The sequence below is a fragment of the Neopelma chrysocephalum genome, unplaced genomic scaffold, assembly GCF_003984885.1.
Source record: "Neopelma chrysocephalum unplaced genomic scaffold, ASM398488v2 Primary Assembly neopelma1_82, whole genome shotgun sequence".
Classification (NCBI taxonomy): domain Eukaryota; kingdom Metazoa; phylum Chordata; class Aves; order Passeriformes; family Pipridae; genus Neopelma; species Neopelma chrysocephalum.
The window spans coordinates 3233606-3245108 of record NW_020897744.1 but is presented as its reverse complement, the minus strand read 5'-3'; the positions used below and the strand labels follow the sequence as shown (position 1 = coordinate 3245108).

At 58.9% G+C, this 11503-nt stretch overlaps 1 protein-coding gene across 1 annotated transcript in view; it reads right to left on the bottom strand.

The window, feature by feature from the left end:
• TMEM132E (transmembrane protein 132E) overlaps positions 1 to 9653 on the bottom strand; it is a 25387-nt gene extending 15734 nt beyond the window's left edge. The window contains exon 1 of the mRNA XM_027691173.1: positions 9017 to 9653. Coding sequence (XP_027546974.1) covers positions 9017 to 9089 — 73 coding nt within the window. The 5' untranslated portion in view covers positions 9090 to 9653. The remainder of the gene's footprint in view (positions 1 to 9016) is intronic.
• Positions 9654 to 11503: the final 1850 nt, after the last annotated feature.

The window sequence follows — 11503 nt, the reverse complement described above, 5'->3', positions numbered from 1 at the left end:
GGGAAGGGAAGGGAAGGGAAGGGAAGGGAAGGGAAGGGAAGGGAAGCTCAAAAGATGGAAGAAAGATGGATGGAAGGACAGAAACAGGAAGGATGGACAGACAAGCAAGACAGCTCAGGAGACTCCAGTCCCCACACCACCGTCCTTGGACCCTGCCCTGGTTTCAAGCCACCCCCAGGAGGGAAGGTGGCTCTCATGTCCCCCCTCTGGCTGGGTTTGGGGGACAGAAGGGTTAAGCCCTGCTCTGCAGCCCCACTGCTGTGGTTAACGGGATTTGCAGCACCTGACCTGCATTCCGGGTTTATTAGGCCGGCACAGAGGGGACCATATGGTCCTTCCACCCTTGCAGCTCAGCACTGCAAGCCAAAAGGCAGATCTCTGTGCCCGGCCAGATTCCGACTGGCCTGGGGGCTTCCCAGACCTCCCGGGCTGAGGAGCCACCCCAGCCCTACAGCGGGATGGGACGAGCCTCCCGTGTGCCCCATCCCTCCAACCCCACAGCAGCCCGTGGGAAGCTGGGTTGACCTGCAACCCACGGCAGGGAGAGGGGGGAGAGAGGGAGATGTAAACACACAACTGCTGGTGACCCCCTTGTTGAGCCCCCACATCTGCCCGGCCAGATGTGCCCTGCACCGGCTGCAGACACATGGCCAGATGGGCCAAGGGGGGGCACGTGGGGACAGTGGCAGCACCCTCCAGCCCTGCCTTAAAATCCAGACCACCCTCCCCAGGCCGAGGGGTCTCGCTGCTGCAAAAAGCAGCACCAAAAGCCCTGAATCCCTGGAAAATGGGGCACGGCGGGAGTTCATCCCCTCCATCCTGCCCCCGCTGCAGCCTCATCACATCCATCCCTGCTCCCACCTGATATCCCAAGGCTGAAGATCCTCCTCCTCTTCCCCTTATCCAGAACTGATAGCCAGTGCTGAGCCCCAGCTTAGCCCCAGCCCCAGCTGTCTGCCATAGGGATCGCTTTAACCACGCTCCAGGGGGGATCTTTATCCTGGCTTATCCTGTGGGACACAGTGGGGGCTCCCGCTAGTATATCCCCACTTATGAGGGGAAAAACATACAGGAAAACCACTGGAGAAGAGGGAGGGAAGGTCTGAGGTCACGCCAGGAGGGTTAAAACCTCTCCTGGTGATAAGAGGTGGCACTGGGGGCTCAGTGAATCAATGGACCGGACGCAGCTCTGAGGGAGATGCCGAAATACCAGCAACGTGAGACACCAATCCAAGCTCTCCTGGCTCATATCAGGCCATCGCTGGGCTTCCATGGTGCTCCCACCTTGGAGCAAGCCAGAGAGTTGTCCATAAAATGGTGACTTGAGCTGACATGGGGATAAAACCTTCCCTAAATACACGGGGAGGGATGGCAGGGAGCATGTTACAGTCCTTAGCAGAGGGATCCACACCGGCTTCTAGCCCCGCTTGGGATGCTTTTGGAGAGGTTTTGGTGTACACCAGTCACTGTGATTCCCGATGGGATGAAAAGGCCAGCAGGATTTCATCCATGATCCGAGACCCTGGTCATGGGTCCTGGGACCCTGCAAACCACAGCCACCATCTCTGTGTTCTCTGCAAACACAGGCAGAGGATGCTGCTTCTCCCAGCCACAGGCACTGCCAGCAATGCCAGGGCCACCAGTGCTCCCACTTTCCCCACATCCAGTCCCATACCAGGGACTGGTACCTACCCTAGTGATCCTACCCTAACCCGAGGGTAAGGGCAGGACACGCCAGACGAGTCAAGGGGGTGATGGACCCACCCAAAATGCCAAGACCAAGGGGACCACAGCAAAACCCCTCAGTCCCCAAGGAGGAAGTCCAGCCTGAATATTCCCCACTGGGCCACTGGCATGGAACTCCCAACTGCTGTTTTGTTTCAAGCCGGGATAAAGCCACCCCACTTCCCTGAGCATCCTGCCGATCCCAGCGGAGGCTTCACAGCCCCAAAACCTGGTGGTTCAGGTTTTGCCACCGAATTCATCAGGGCCAAGCACAAAGGGGAAACGTGGGCAGCAGCCCCAAATACCAGGGATGTGCCACATCTGGAGCTCCTAGGGATGTCCTACACCTGGATGTTCCCACACCTGGATGCTCCAGCTAGAGGCAGCCCAATCTCCCAGGGAAGGGTCAGGCTCACACGACGTCTCCCCACCTGTCCTGGGAACAGGCATTGTACCCATCCTTTTCCCTCCTCACCTCACAGCACCAATCCCTGACGCACTACACTCCCACCAAGTCGGGTCAGCACTTCCAAACACCCTAAAAAGCAGCAGAAAGTGGAAACAGAAGCCTCCATGCTTCCACTTCCACTCAAAATCAGTCAGCCCCAACACAAGCCCCGCTCCACTGCACGCTCCCAGGGAAAAAAAAGCCAGTAATAAAGTACAAGCCAAAATTAGACAATACAGGCAGGCCCCTCGTGGAAACCTCTAAAAAGTTACCTGCAGCCTGAGCATTGAAAATTGTTTTTGGCGGCATAAAAGACAACAAGCTCTCCCTTCCCTCCGATGCACCGAGAGCCTCCATCTCCAGCCCCAGCTAATTGGAACTCAATTAAGTGAATAATTGTTACAAACATGAAATTACCTTCCCCAGGCGCGTGGCAGTGAGATACCCCAGCTGTGGCCGCGGGAAGGGCGGGATTCAGGGATGCTCCAGGCCCTCGGCTCTGCCCATGGATACAGCGGTGATGGGGTGACAGGGCTGGGAATCCCCAGGGCATCGAGGACACGGTGGTTAAACTGGTCCAGGCTTCCCAGAATCAGCCCGGGGTAGGAATTGAGTGGGTGCTGGCCAGGATATGTGTCTCAAGTCTTCCTGTGAGCAGCAGAGCTGGCTCAAGAGTGGATTCTCTAGTGTCTAATACAGGGTTGTGCTCGTGCCTGGTGGGCACTGCCAGCTTCTCCTTTCTTTTAGGTCCTCCTCCCAAAGGTCCAGCCTGGCTTCTCCATCACCAGGAGCAGTAAAATACCGTAACACTGGTGGGACTCAGTCCAAGGCCAGCACACAGCCTGCATTTCGGGACCAGCAGCAAAAGGCACCCGTCCCAGCACCACAACAGGCTGCAGTGCCAAGGTATGAGCTTCCCCCAGGAAATTAATAAGAGGGAATAAATAGAAAAGGAAAAAAAACAAGGGACCTAAAGGAATAAATAAATATGGCCTAAATGGGATGTGCTGTGCAGAGGCACAGCCTGCCATAAATTCCCAGAGCCAGCAAGGCTTTTACGCGGCAGCTACTTTAGAGCAATTTCCACAAATCACGGCAAGGGACAGGCTGGGCGACGGGGAGGAGAAGGCCTTTACAGAGGAGGAAGAAAAATGAAGAAATTAATTAAAAGTGGGGGGGGGAAAAAAGGACAGGGAAGTGGCTGACTATGAATATCCACAGGATTGCCCAGGGGCTCCGAAAGGCAGTGGGAGGGGAGCTACTCTGGGATAAAGTGGGCAGCCCCTGAGCCCCCACTATATGTTGTGGTGGGTCCTGGGCTGGGTGACCCACGTGCCAGGCTCCCCCCATGCTGGAAGCTGGGAGCAGCCCACCAGCAGCAGGTGGGCACAAATGGTTTCTCCAAATAACCCCCCTGGGGAGCCAAAAGTGGGAGGACTGGCAGGAGAGTGCCCTGAAGGGTGGCCTGGGGAAGCAGGGACAGAGACAGCAGCCCCTGAGGGAGGAGCCGACAGCATCAGTGTTGGGGCAGAGGCAGTGCAATGACACTCCCATGTGTCTTGCTCAGATCATCCCTGTTCCCTCTCCACCCCTTCCCACCATGGCCAGGAACAGGAACATCCTCCCAGCACCCTCCAAACCTGAACACTGAATGTGCCCCCCAGGCTGTGCCACCCCCCCTACTGCCAGCCCAGGCTGTGCCAAGCAACACGTTTCAGACTGATTAGACACTGATTAATTTATTTCCCCCGGTGACGTGTGTCAGGCTGCGTTCAGAGCTGGATTCAACTCCAGAGGCACCCAAGGAACGCGAGGAGCCACAGATAAACCCAGTCTCAGCCCTCAGCAACCAGGGCTGGGGGCCAGCAGCGGCCCCACACCCCCAGCAGTCCCAAAAGCAGGGCTGGGAACAGGTACCAGCTCGTGACTTTGCCACCCAGCATCAACCACGCACGGTTGGAACACATTCCCTTCCTTCCCCCTGGTACCCGAGCGCATCCAGCAGTCGCGCCGAGCTGGCAGCGGCCGGTATTGCATTTTCAATCTTATTTATCTTCCAGAGGGAAAACACCAAAAGCTTTCCCTCAAAGAAAAATAAATTCAAAATTAATTCATTCTCAAGTTTTTCCAGTCCTGGGGAAGAGCTCAGCCCACTTCATCAGGGCAAACCTGTCCCGGTAACTCCTGCAGGGGCCGGGAGGTGACAGCACGACGAGCGGGGGCACGGCCACCCCAGCAGCACCTGCTTGGGTTTCTTCCAGAGCTGGTGAGAAAGCAGGGATGGTAAATATTATCCAAGCAATGGGAAAATGCTCACCAGCAGGAGACAGTGGCTTCATCGGGGGAACTGACAATGTCCCCCCCCAGGAGGCCAGAACAGCAGTGAGGGGCTCAGCATCCAGCCACGGTGAGGGATGTGGGCCCCAGGGATGTGGGAGCAGCAACAGGTCAGGAAACAGCTTAGGGAAAATGAAGGGAGTGGTCCCCAGGAGAGCGACATCCTGAGGAACCACCTCTGCATCCCAAACCTGGGACATTTGTAGGAGAAGTGACAGCCCATGAATCCACCAGCTCAGCTGGTGCTTCCCCAGGGTGGGGATCACTGGGCCACCATCAAACGTGGCTGGAGGACCCTGTGTCTCCCAGTTTGCAAGGAAAGTGAGCTCCAACCTCCTTCCCCCTTGGCAAGGGGCACCAGGACCTCCCTCACTTCACACCATTGAACCATTTCTCTTTCTGCCATCGCACATGGACAAAATCCCCAGGAGAGACCCCGTCCCACAGGCACTACTGGGGTCCCCAGCCCCGTCACAGCGTGTCCCACCCCAGGAGCAGCCACCTCCCCCCCTGCCCGGGGGGCTGCTCATTAGCAGAGCCATGTATGTAATAATAAAAGGTTCTGATTAGATCAGCAAGAGTGACCTTTTCCAGATGGATGGGATGCTCATACGGCGGCAGTGACAGGCGCCACGCAGGAGGGGAACACCCCGGCAGCTCAGCGACTCCTCCGCACGCCCAGCATGGGCTATGCTGGCCAGGCAATCGCAGCAGCCAAAAAAAATCGGGTTATGCTGTCTAAGCATCCCTTCCCTCACCCATCACCTGCCCAGGGTGATGCCACATCCTGCTGACTATCTCCATGGGACGGGATGGAGCTGGGATGTGCTGCTGGAAGGTTGGGGATGCTCTGCAGGGATCCCCTGCCATGTTGGACTTTGCTTTCTTCCTCTTTTATAGGATGCAGAGAAGCTGGAAGTGGAACCTCAGCAGCCAGTCATGGTGGAGGAATTTAAATAGTAATCCTCAAAATAGCCAGGTTTCCAAAAATTGCTGAGCAATCCCCAGTCAGGGGGTTGCTGCCACCCCTTACCTTGCCTCAGTTTCCCCCCGTGTGCACACACAGCCACATGCACACACAAAAGGACAGGTCTGGACCAGGGTATCGAGGTGCCTTGAAATTCCCAGAACCAAGTCCTGCAACTGCTGCTCACCAAAATCATTGCTCAAAAGATTTCCATCACGCTACTACCAAATGGCAACCTTCATCCTTCTCCCTTTCCTCAACAACACCAAGAGGACAAAAAGGGTAGAAAAAAAGACAATTTCCCAGTGAGGTGTCCAACTTCACATCACTATGTCCCAGGACACCCTGCTGAGATTTAAGGTATTGGGGTTGGGGGGAGATGGACTGGGCCCTGGGGTCATGCAAGGACACTATGGAGCCAAAAGCCAAAAGGGGTGTCCTTGTATGTCCCTCTTTTCTGCAGCATCAAAAGTAAAACTTGTGCCAGGTTTAACCCAGCTCAGAGGCCAGATCCTGTCCTCTCACCTGCCTGACAGGGCAAGGAAAGATCCTATTGCCCCTTCTCTGCTCCTGGATGGAGACAGGGGTGCTCAGCTGCTCCAACCCCATCAGCACGGCCAGGGTGGGAGCTGTCAAATGAGCCAACACCAGGTGTATGATCCTGGTGTACATTCCCAGTGTAAGTTCCTGGTTCGGGTGTTAAATGAGCAAACGTCGGGTGTATGTTCCCGGTTCGACAGCGAGTTATGGCACATCTCCACCTGCTGGTCTGAAAGCCCCTGAGCTGGGAGATGCTCAGAGGAAACGGGGATGGGGGTTGGTGTGTACCCCCCTGCCAGGGTTGGGCTGCACTGGCTGGAGACCCCAGCAGGGATGGAGCCATGGACCATCTCCAGCATCATCCTTCACCACCAGCCCCATGTCTGGGACTTGCCTGTGGTGGGAGCAAGCCATGGGATATACAGGAATAGTGGCACAGCCCCATCCCCATCAGCAGTGGGATGGAGGTGCCGGGGCTGTGGGATCCAGTGCAGGGCCCCAAGCCTTCCCTGCCTGCTGGGACAGATGCTGAATAACTCCAGAAACCTGGACCACTGCACCCCTGACCTCTGCCTCCAGGCAAGCACTGCTTTGGGAGAGGGGAAGCTGAGGCACACTGCAGGGACAAGGCTCAGCAGGGAGCAGAGAGAAGATGCCGGGGCCCAGGCTCAGCCCCATGGACAGCACAAGTCCTTCCACAAACAGGGAGGTAAATCCCCCTGTGCCACATCCCAACAGGTCCCAACAGCTTCACAGCACAACTGTGCTGAGCAGACACCACCAGCATCCCCCACAGCCCAGGGCTCTGTGTGTCCATCCCTCCATCCCTCCCATGAGCCCTTCGGGCCACCCTGGGGTCATCCCACCCCGGAGATTCCAAAAAAAAAAAACCCTTTCTGGAAGCAGCTGATCTGGGGCCTCGGCCAAGCAGCTCCCGGGGCCGGCAAGGGAGCGCAGCAGGAGGGAGGCTGGCACGAAGGGCTGCTCTTAAATAAAAAACAAGGGAAAAGGGAATAAAATACTCCAAGCAGCAGAGCAGGGTGCTGCTTCACCGCCGGCTGACCCCGCTGCCAGCCCGAGCGATTTGTAAGAAATGCTGGAGAATTAGGAGCTCTCAGCCTCTTTTTCCAGCTCCCTCCGAGACCTTTATTTGTCCAGGAAAGGCCAAAGCGGCGGCGGTGAGGGCAGCTGCGCATCCTGAAAAGAGCCTAAAAACTCCTGGCAGAGGCTCCTCTCTCCACCGGCACAGGCATCCCCCCATGGCAGCACGGCCAGCCCTGGCACAGGCCACCCTCGCCCACTTCCCACCGGCATCACTGCCACGGGGAACCCCCACCCACAGCACCCCCCAGCCCAGGGGCCAGATTCTGCCCTGGCCTAAACCCGAGGCCTGACCCACCGGGCTCATGGTGTCCCAGTAGCAACTGGGGGATCAGAAATGCCCAGGAGGGGATGGGGAACAGGGGGCCACATCCAGCCCCTGCACCAGAGGCCGTTCCCGATGGATCATCGCTGGCACAGGGATGTTTCCCACAGCCGACAGCCACCCCCGGCAGCGCCGCCGACCCAGACAGTTGGATCTTATCCAGGCACATTGGGGAGCGGGAGATCCCACTTCCACACCGGCTGCCAGCCCCCTGCCTGCAGACTCCTGACCTGGTGGTCCCAAAGAGGAGGGAAGCTCTGCCAGCAAATCCCACTGGGGCAGCATTCCAGGAAACAATCAGTCTCGGGGTACAGGGGGGCAGCATCTGCCCCCCCCAAAAGGATGCTACGTAAAGTTGTGGCTTGACAGGCTGGAGATCTCTACTCCTCTGCCAGGGTCAGAATTTCCAGGGTGGAAACCCCCTGCCAGCTCCCTGCAATGCTCCCAACGTTCCCCCCTTCTCCTTACTTCACGACTGTGGGTGAGCAGCTCCCCAAGCTCCTCAAAGACCCTCAGGGGCTGCAGATGCCGAGAAAGCCCTGCCTGAGCCCCACAAGTGCCTTGGCCATGGGCTGCTGGTGCGACACGGAGCCAGGCACGGTCCAGGGATCCCCTCCAGCTCCTGGGGGGAACGTTTGAGCTGGGCAGCACAGTCCCCAGGACACTCTGAGCCTGAGGCCAGAGCCAAGCTGGCAGGAGGGGTCTGGGTGACCCCCCCACACTGCAAGCAGCCCCCCACTCTCTGCTCGGCCAAGCTGGCTGCCAGGGAAAGCGGCTTCGGCTGGGGCATCTGTGGGGCTTGGCTTTAAATGGAAAGCATCCATAGAAATCATTCATGGAAACCACATCCCTCAGGGTGCATGACCCCTCTTTGGCCTCGCTCGCCAATAAAAGCCCCCAGCAGCAGGTGCTGGCGTCCCCAGGGCTGTCACCAGGGCAGGCCAGGATGTCACCGCAGCTCGGCCATGGCACGGCAGTGATTTGGATGCAACTCAGGGCAAGTGGGTGCAGGCAGGTGGGGGGATCAGAAAGAAAGAGAGGGATGGCAGGGGCTGCATCCCCCATCCCCTACATCCCAAAACGATGCCACCTCGGCAGAGCTTGCCCAGCAACTCAGCGCAGACCGGGAAAGTGTCTGGGTGCGGGTCCGGGGGATAAGCGAGTGGATAATAGCGGATAAAGCCCCTGATCCTCCCGCTAAAGCAGCTCTGCATTAAGGAGACAAGGGGCAGGGGGGCTGGGGGGAGGGAGGGTTGAAACCCCCTCGCCCCATGTGTCCCCCTGCCACCCCGCTCCCTGCCCCGGCACACAACCCTCGGCAAGCGCTCGCAAGCACAAGCTGTCATTTTATTAAGCCAGGAATAAACTCTAATCTTCACCCGTTTCGCTTTGGGGGGGGGGGGCACAGAGAACCAGGGGAAGGGGTGGCTGTGGGAGGGGGGGGTCCCAACCGGGTACAGAGGGGCAGGGGCTGCCCCTGGCGGGGACAGATGCTGCAAACCTCCCTCCCGTGTTGCAGACAGACATATAACATATATATTGCCCCCCCAGCTCCCCCGGTGCCAGCACTTACCGGGGAGCAGCAGCGAGCAGAGGCAGCAGAGCAGCGCGGCCGGCCCGGGGAGCATCTTCTCCGGAGAGGCCATTGCAAGGTGGGGGGCAGCAAGAAAACCGAGGGGGCCCCGTGGCAAATAATTAAAAAAAAAAATAATAACAACAAAAAGAATCCAGACCAAGCACCAAAAAAACCGCAGAAATCCCCTAAATCCAACCACGTGCGAGCCGGGAGCAGCAGCCAACGGCGGAATTTGGGGAGGGGGGGGAACCGGTTCAGACTGGGAAGGGGGCTCGGCTTTGCCCCCCCAGCTCAGCGAGCAGAGCACCCCATCTCCGGTCCCCCACCCCTCCCCACCCCGCACCCCAAACCTGCCGCAACCCCCCCCCCAGTGCCTGCAGGGCGGCCGGGGGAGCGCCCAGCCGGCGGGGGCGGGTCCCCCTCCTCTTCCTCCTCCTCTTCCTCCTCGGGAGCCGGCAGCGGGGGGAGAAGAGCACGTGTAACCCCCTCCCGGGGAAAAAAACAGCACCGATGTGCTGATGGAGGATGATGCTGCAGGGTGCGGGTCGCCAGCCCCTCTGCACAAGAATAAAAATAAGAATTCCAAGCGCTGTTCTTCCGAAGGAAAAAAAAAAGAAAAAAATGAAAGGGGAGGAAAAAAAAGCTGAATTAAAGCGCTCCCCCAAGGGAAAAAAATAAACGGGGGAAAAAAAAGAAAACAACAAGAACGTAACAAAAAAAACCACAACCCAGAGCTGGGTGAATAATTAATCCCAGGCAGATGCGATTAATCGTTGGCAGGAGCAGCTCGGCGGCGGAGTCCCCGCATCCGAAGGCAAAGTTTGGGGGGGGGGACCCCGGGGCTCAGCCGCTGCCCCCCCACCAGGGCTGGAAGCGGGGGGACCCCGCCATGAGCGTGGAAAGGAGGGGGGTCCGCGCCTCCTCTGCCCTCCCTTCAGATTAAAGGGGGGGTGCACCCCCTCCTGCTCGCAGACGGAATGAAAGAGGGGGTGCAGGAGCCTTGGGCAAAGCGGCAAGTTGAGGGGGGTCGTGCCCCTGGCCCCGCTCCGAGCCCCCCCCCGCCTGTGCCGTGCCGAGCCGAGCCGGGGGGGCCCCGCTGGGCGCTCCGGTGGCCGCTCGCCCGGCCGGAGCCGCATCGGGCTCCGGTGGGTGCCAGCGAGGGGAGGGCGGCAGGGGGAGGCGCCTTCCTCCTCCTCCTCCTCCCCCTCCTCTCCGGGCGAGGAGGTCCCCGCTGGTGCAGCGCGATGCGATGCAGAGCCCACCCTCCTCTTCCCGATCCCCCCGAGCCACTTCCCAGCTCCCCCCCGCCCCGCCCCAGCACCCCGGGGTGCGGCGGGGGGGCTGCCCTGCCCTGCCCTGGGGGCCGTGCACCGACACTGCTGCGACGCAAGAGGGTCCAGAAAAATGGGGGCTTAGGACCCCTAAAAGGAGGGCAAGAAGTGCGGAGCAGGGAGCACGTACCTCGTCACCCCCGTGATGGAGAAGGACAGAAGGGTTTGGTCACTTCTCACCACCCTGGGGGTCCCTGCCCCATCCCTGCTGTGACCAGGGTGTCCCCTGCCTCCCCAGCCCCCTCTGTAGTGCTACCCAAGGGTATCAGCCTTGTCACCCCACTCCCTGCAGCACTAGGGACACAGGCAGGGCCTGGCTACAGCCCCCACATATGGGTGCAGGTGGCTGGGGACCCCCTGTGCCCCCCAGGGATGGGGGAACCGGTCACCCCCTCGCCCCTGTCCCTCGTGGGCTGCCTGGCTCCCTGCACATCCAGGGATTGTCTCCTGCAGCATGGATGTTTTCAGCATGGATGGGGAGGGATTCCCCTTGTCCTGGCTTGCTGCTATAGAGCCATGGGAGAGTTGGGTTTTTCGGGAGCTGCCTTCACACCCTGGGAATGCCACACTCCCCTCAACCACACAGTGGCCGATGGGGATGTTTGAATATTTGGGAACTGAGTCCCCATCAGAGCCTACACAGCCATCACATTCCCTGCATGGCTCCTGTGAGCATCTACCATGGCTGGTTCAGCCACCCCAGCCAAGGGTGGGTTTTCCTGCCCCCACCAACCCCGTGACCACCTCAGGAACCTTCACCCTGTCTGCTGCCGAATATTTCCCTGTCTCCCTTCACCAGGAAATATTAGCCAGCACGTTCATCCTGGCAGCCTCATTTACAGTGGAAGTGCATAAGACATCTCCATTAATGCCAAAATAATTCACGGCAATTAATAGGATTGACCTTGAGCAGTGACAGAAGCTGAAGATGCCCCCAAGAAGCAGCAGCCCGGCCGTGCTGAGGGGGGAGGACAGACCCTGGACCGAGCCCTTGCACACCCCCAGCACTTTCGGGTGCTGCTGGGAGGTCTTTGCAAAGGATGCTGAGGAACGGCAGAGGGGCCAGGGCGAAGAAGAGCAGGGAGATGGGACATGCCCCAAAAGCCACCAGCTGGAGTTCTGCGGGAAGGGCTGAGCACCGTTTCTGATGCCT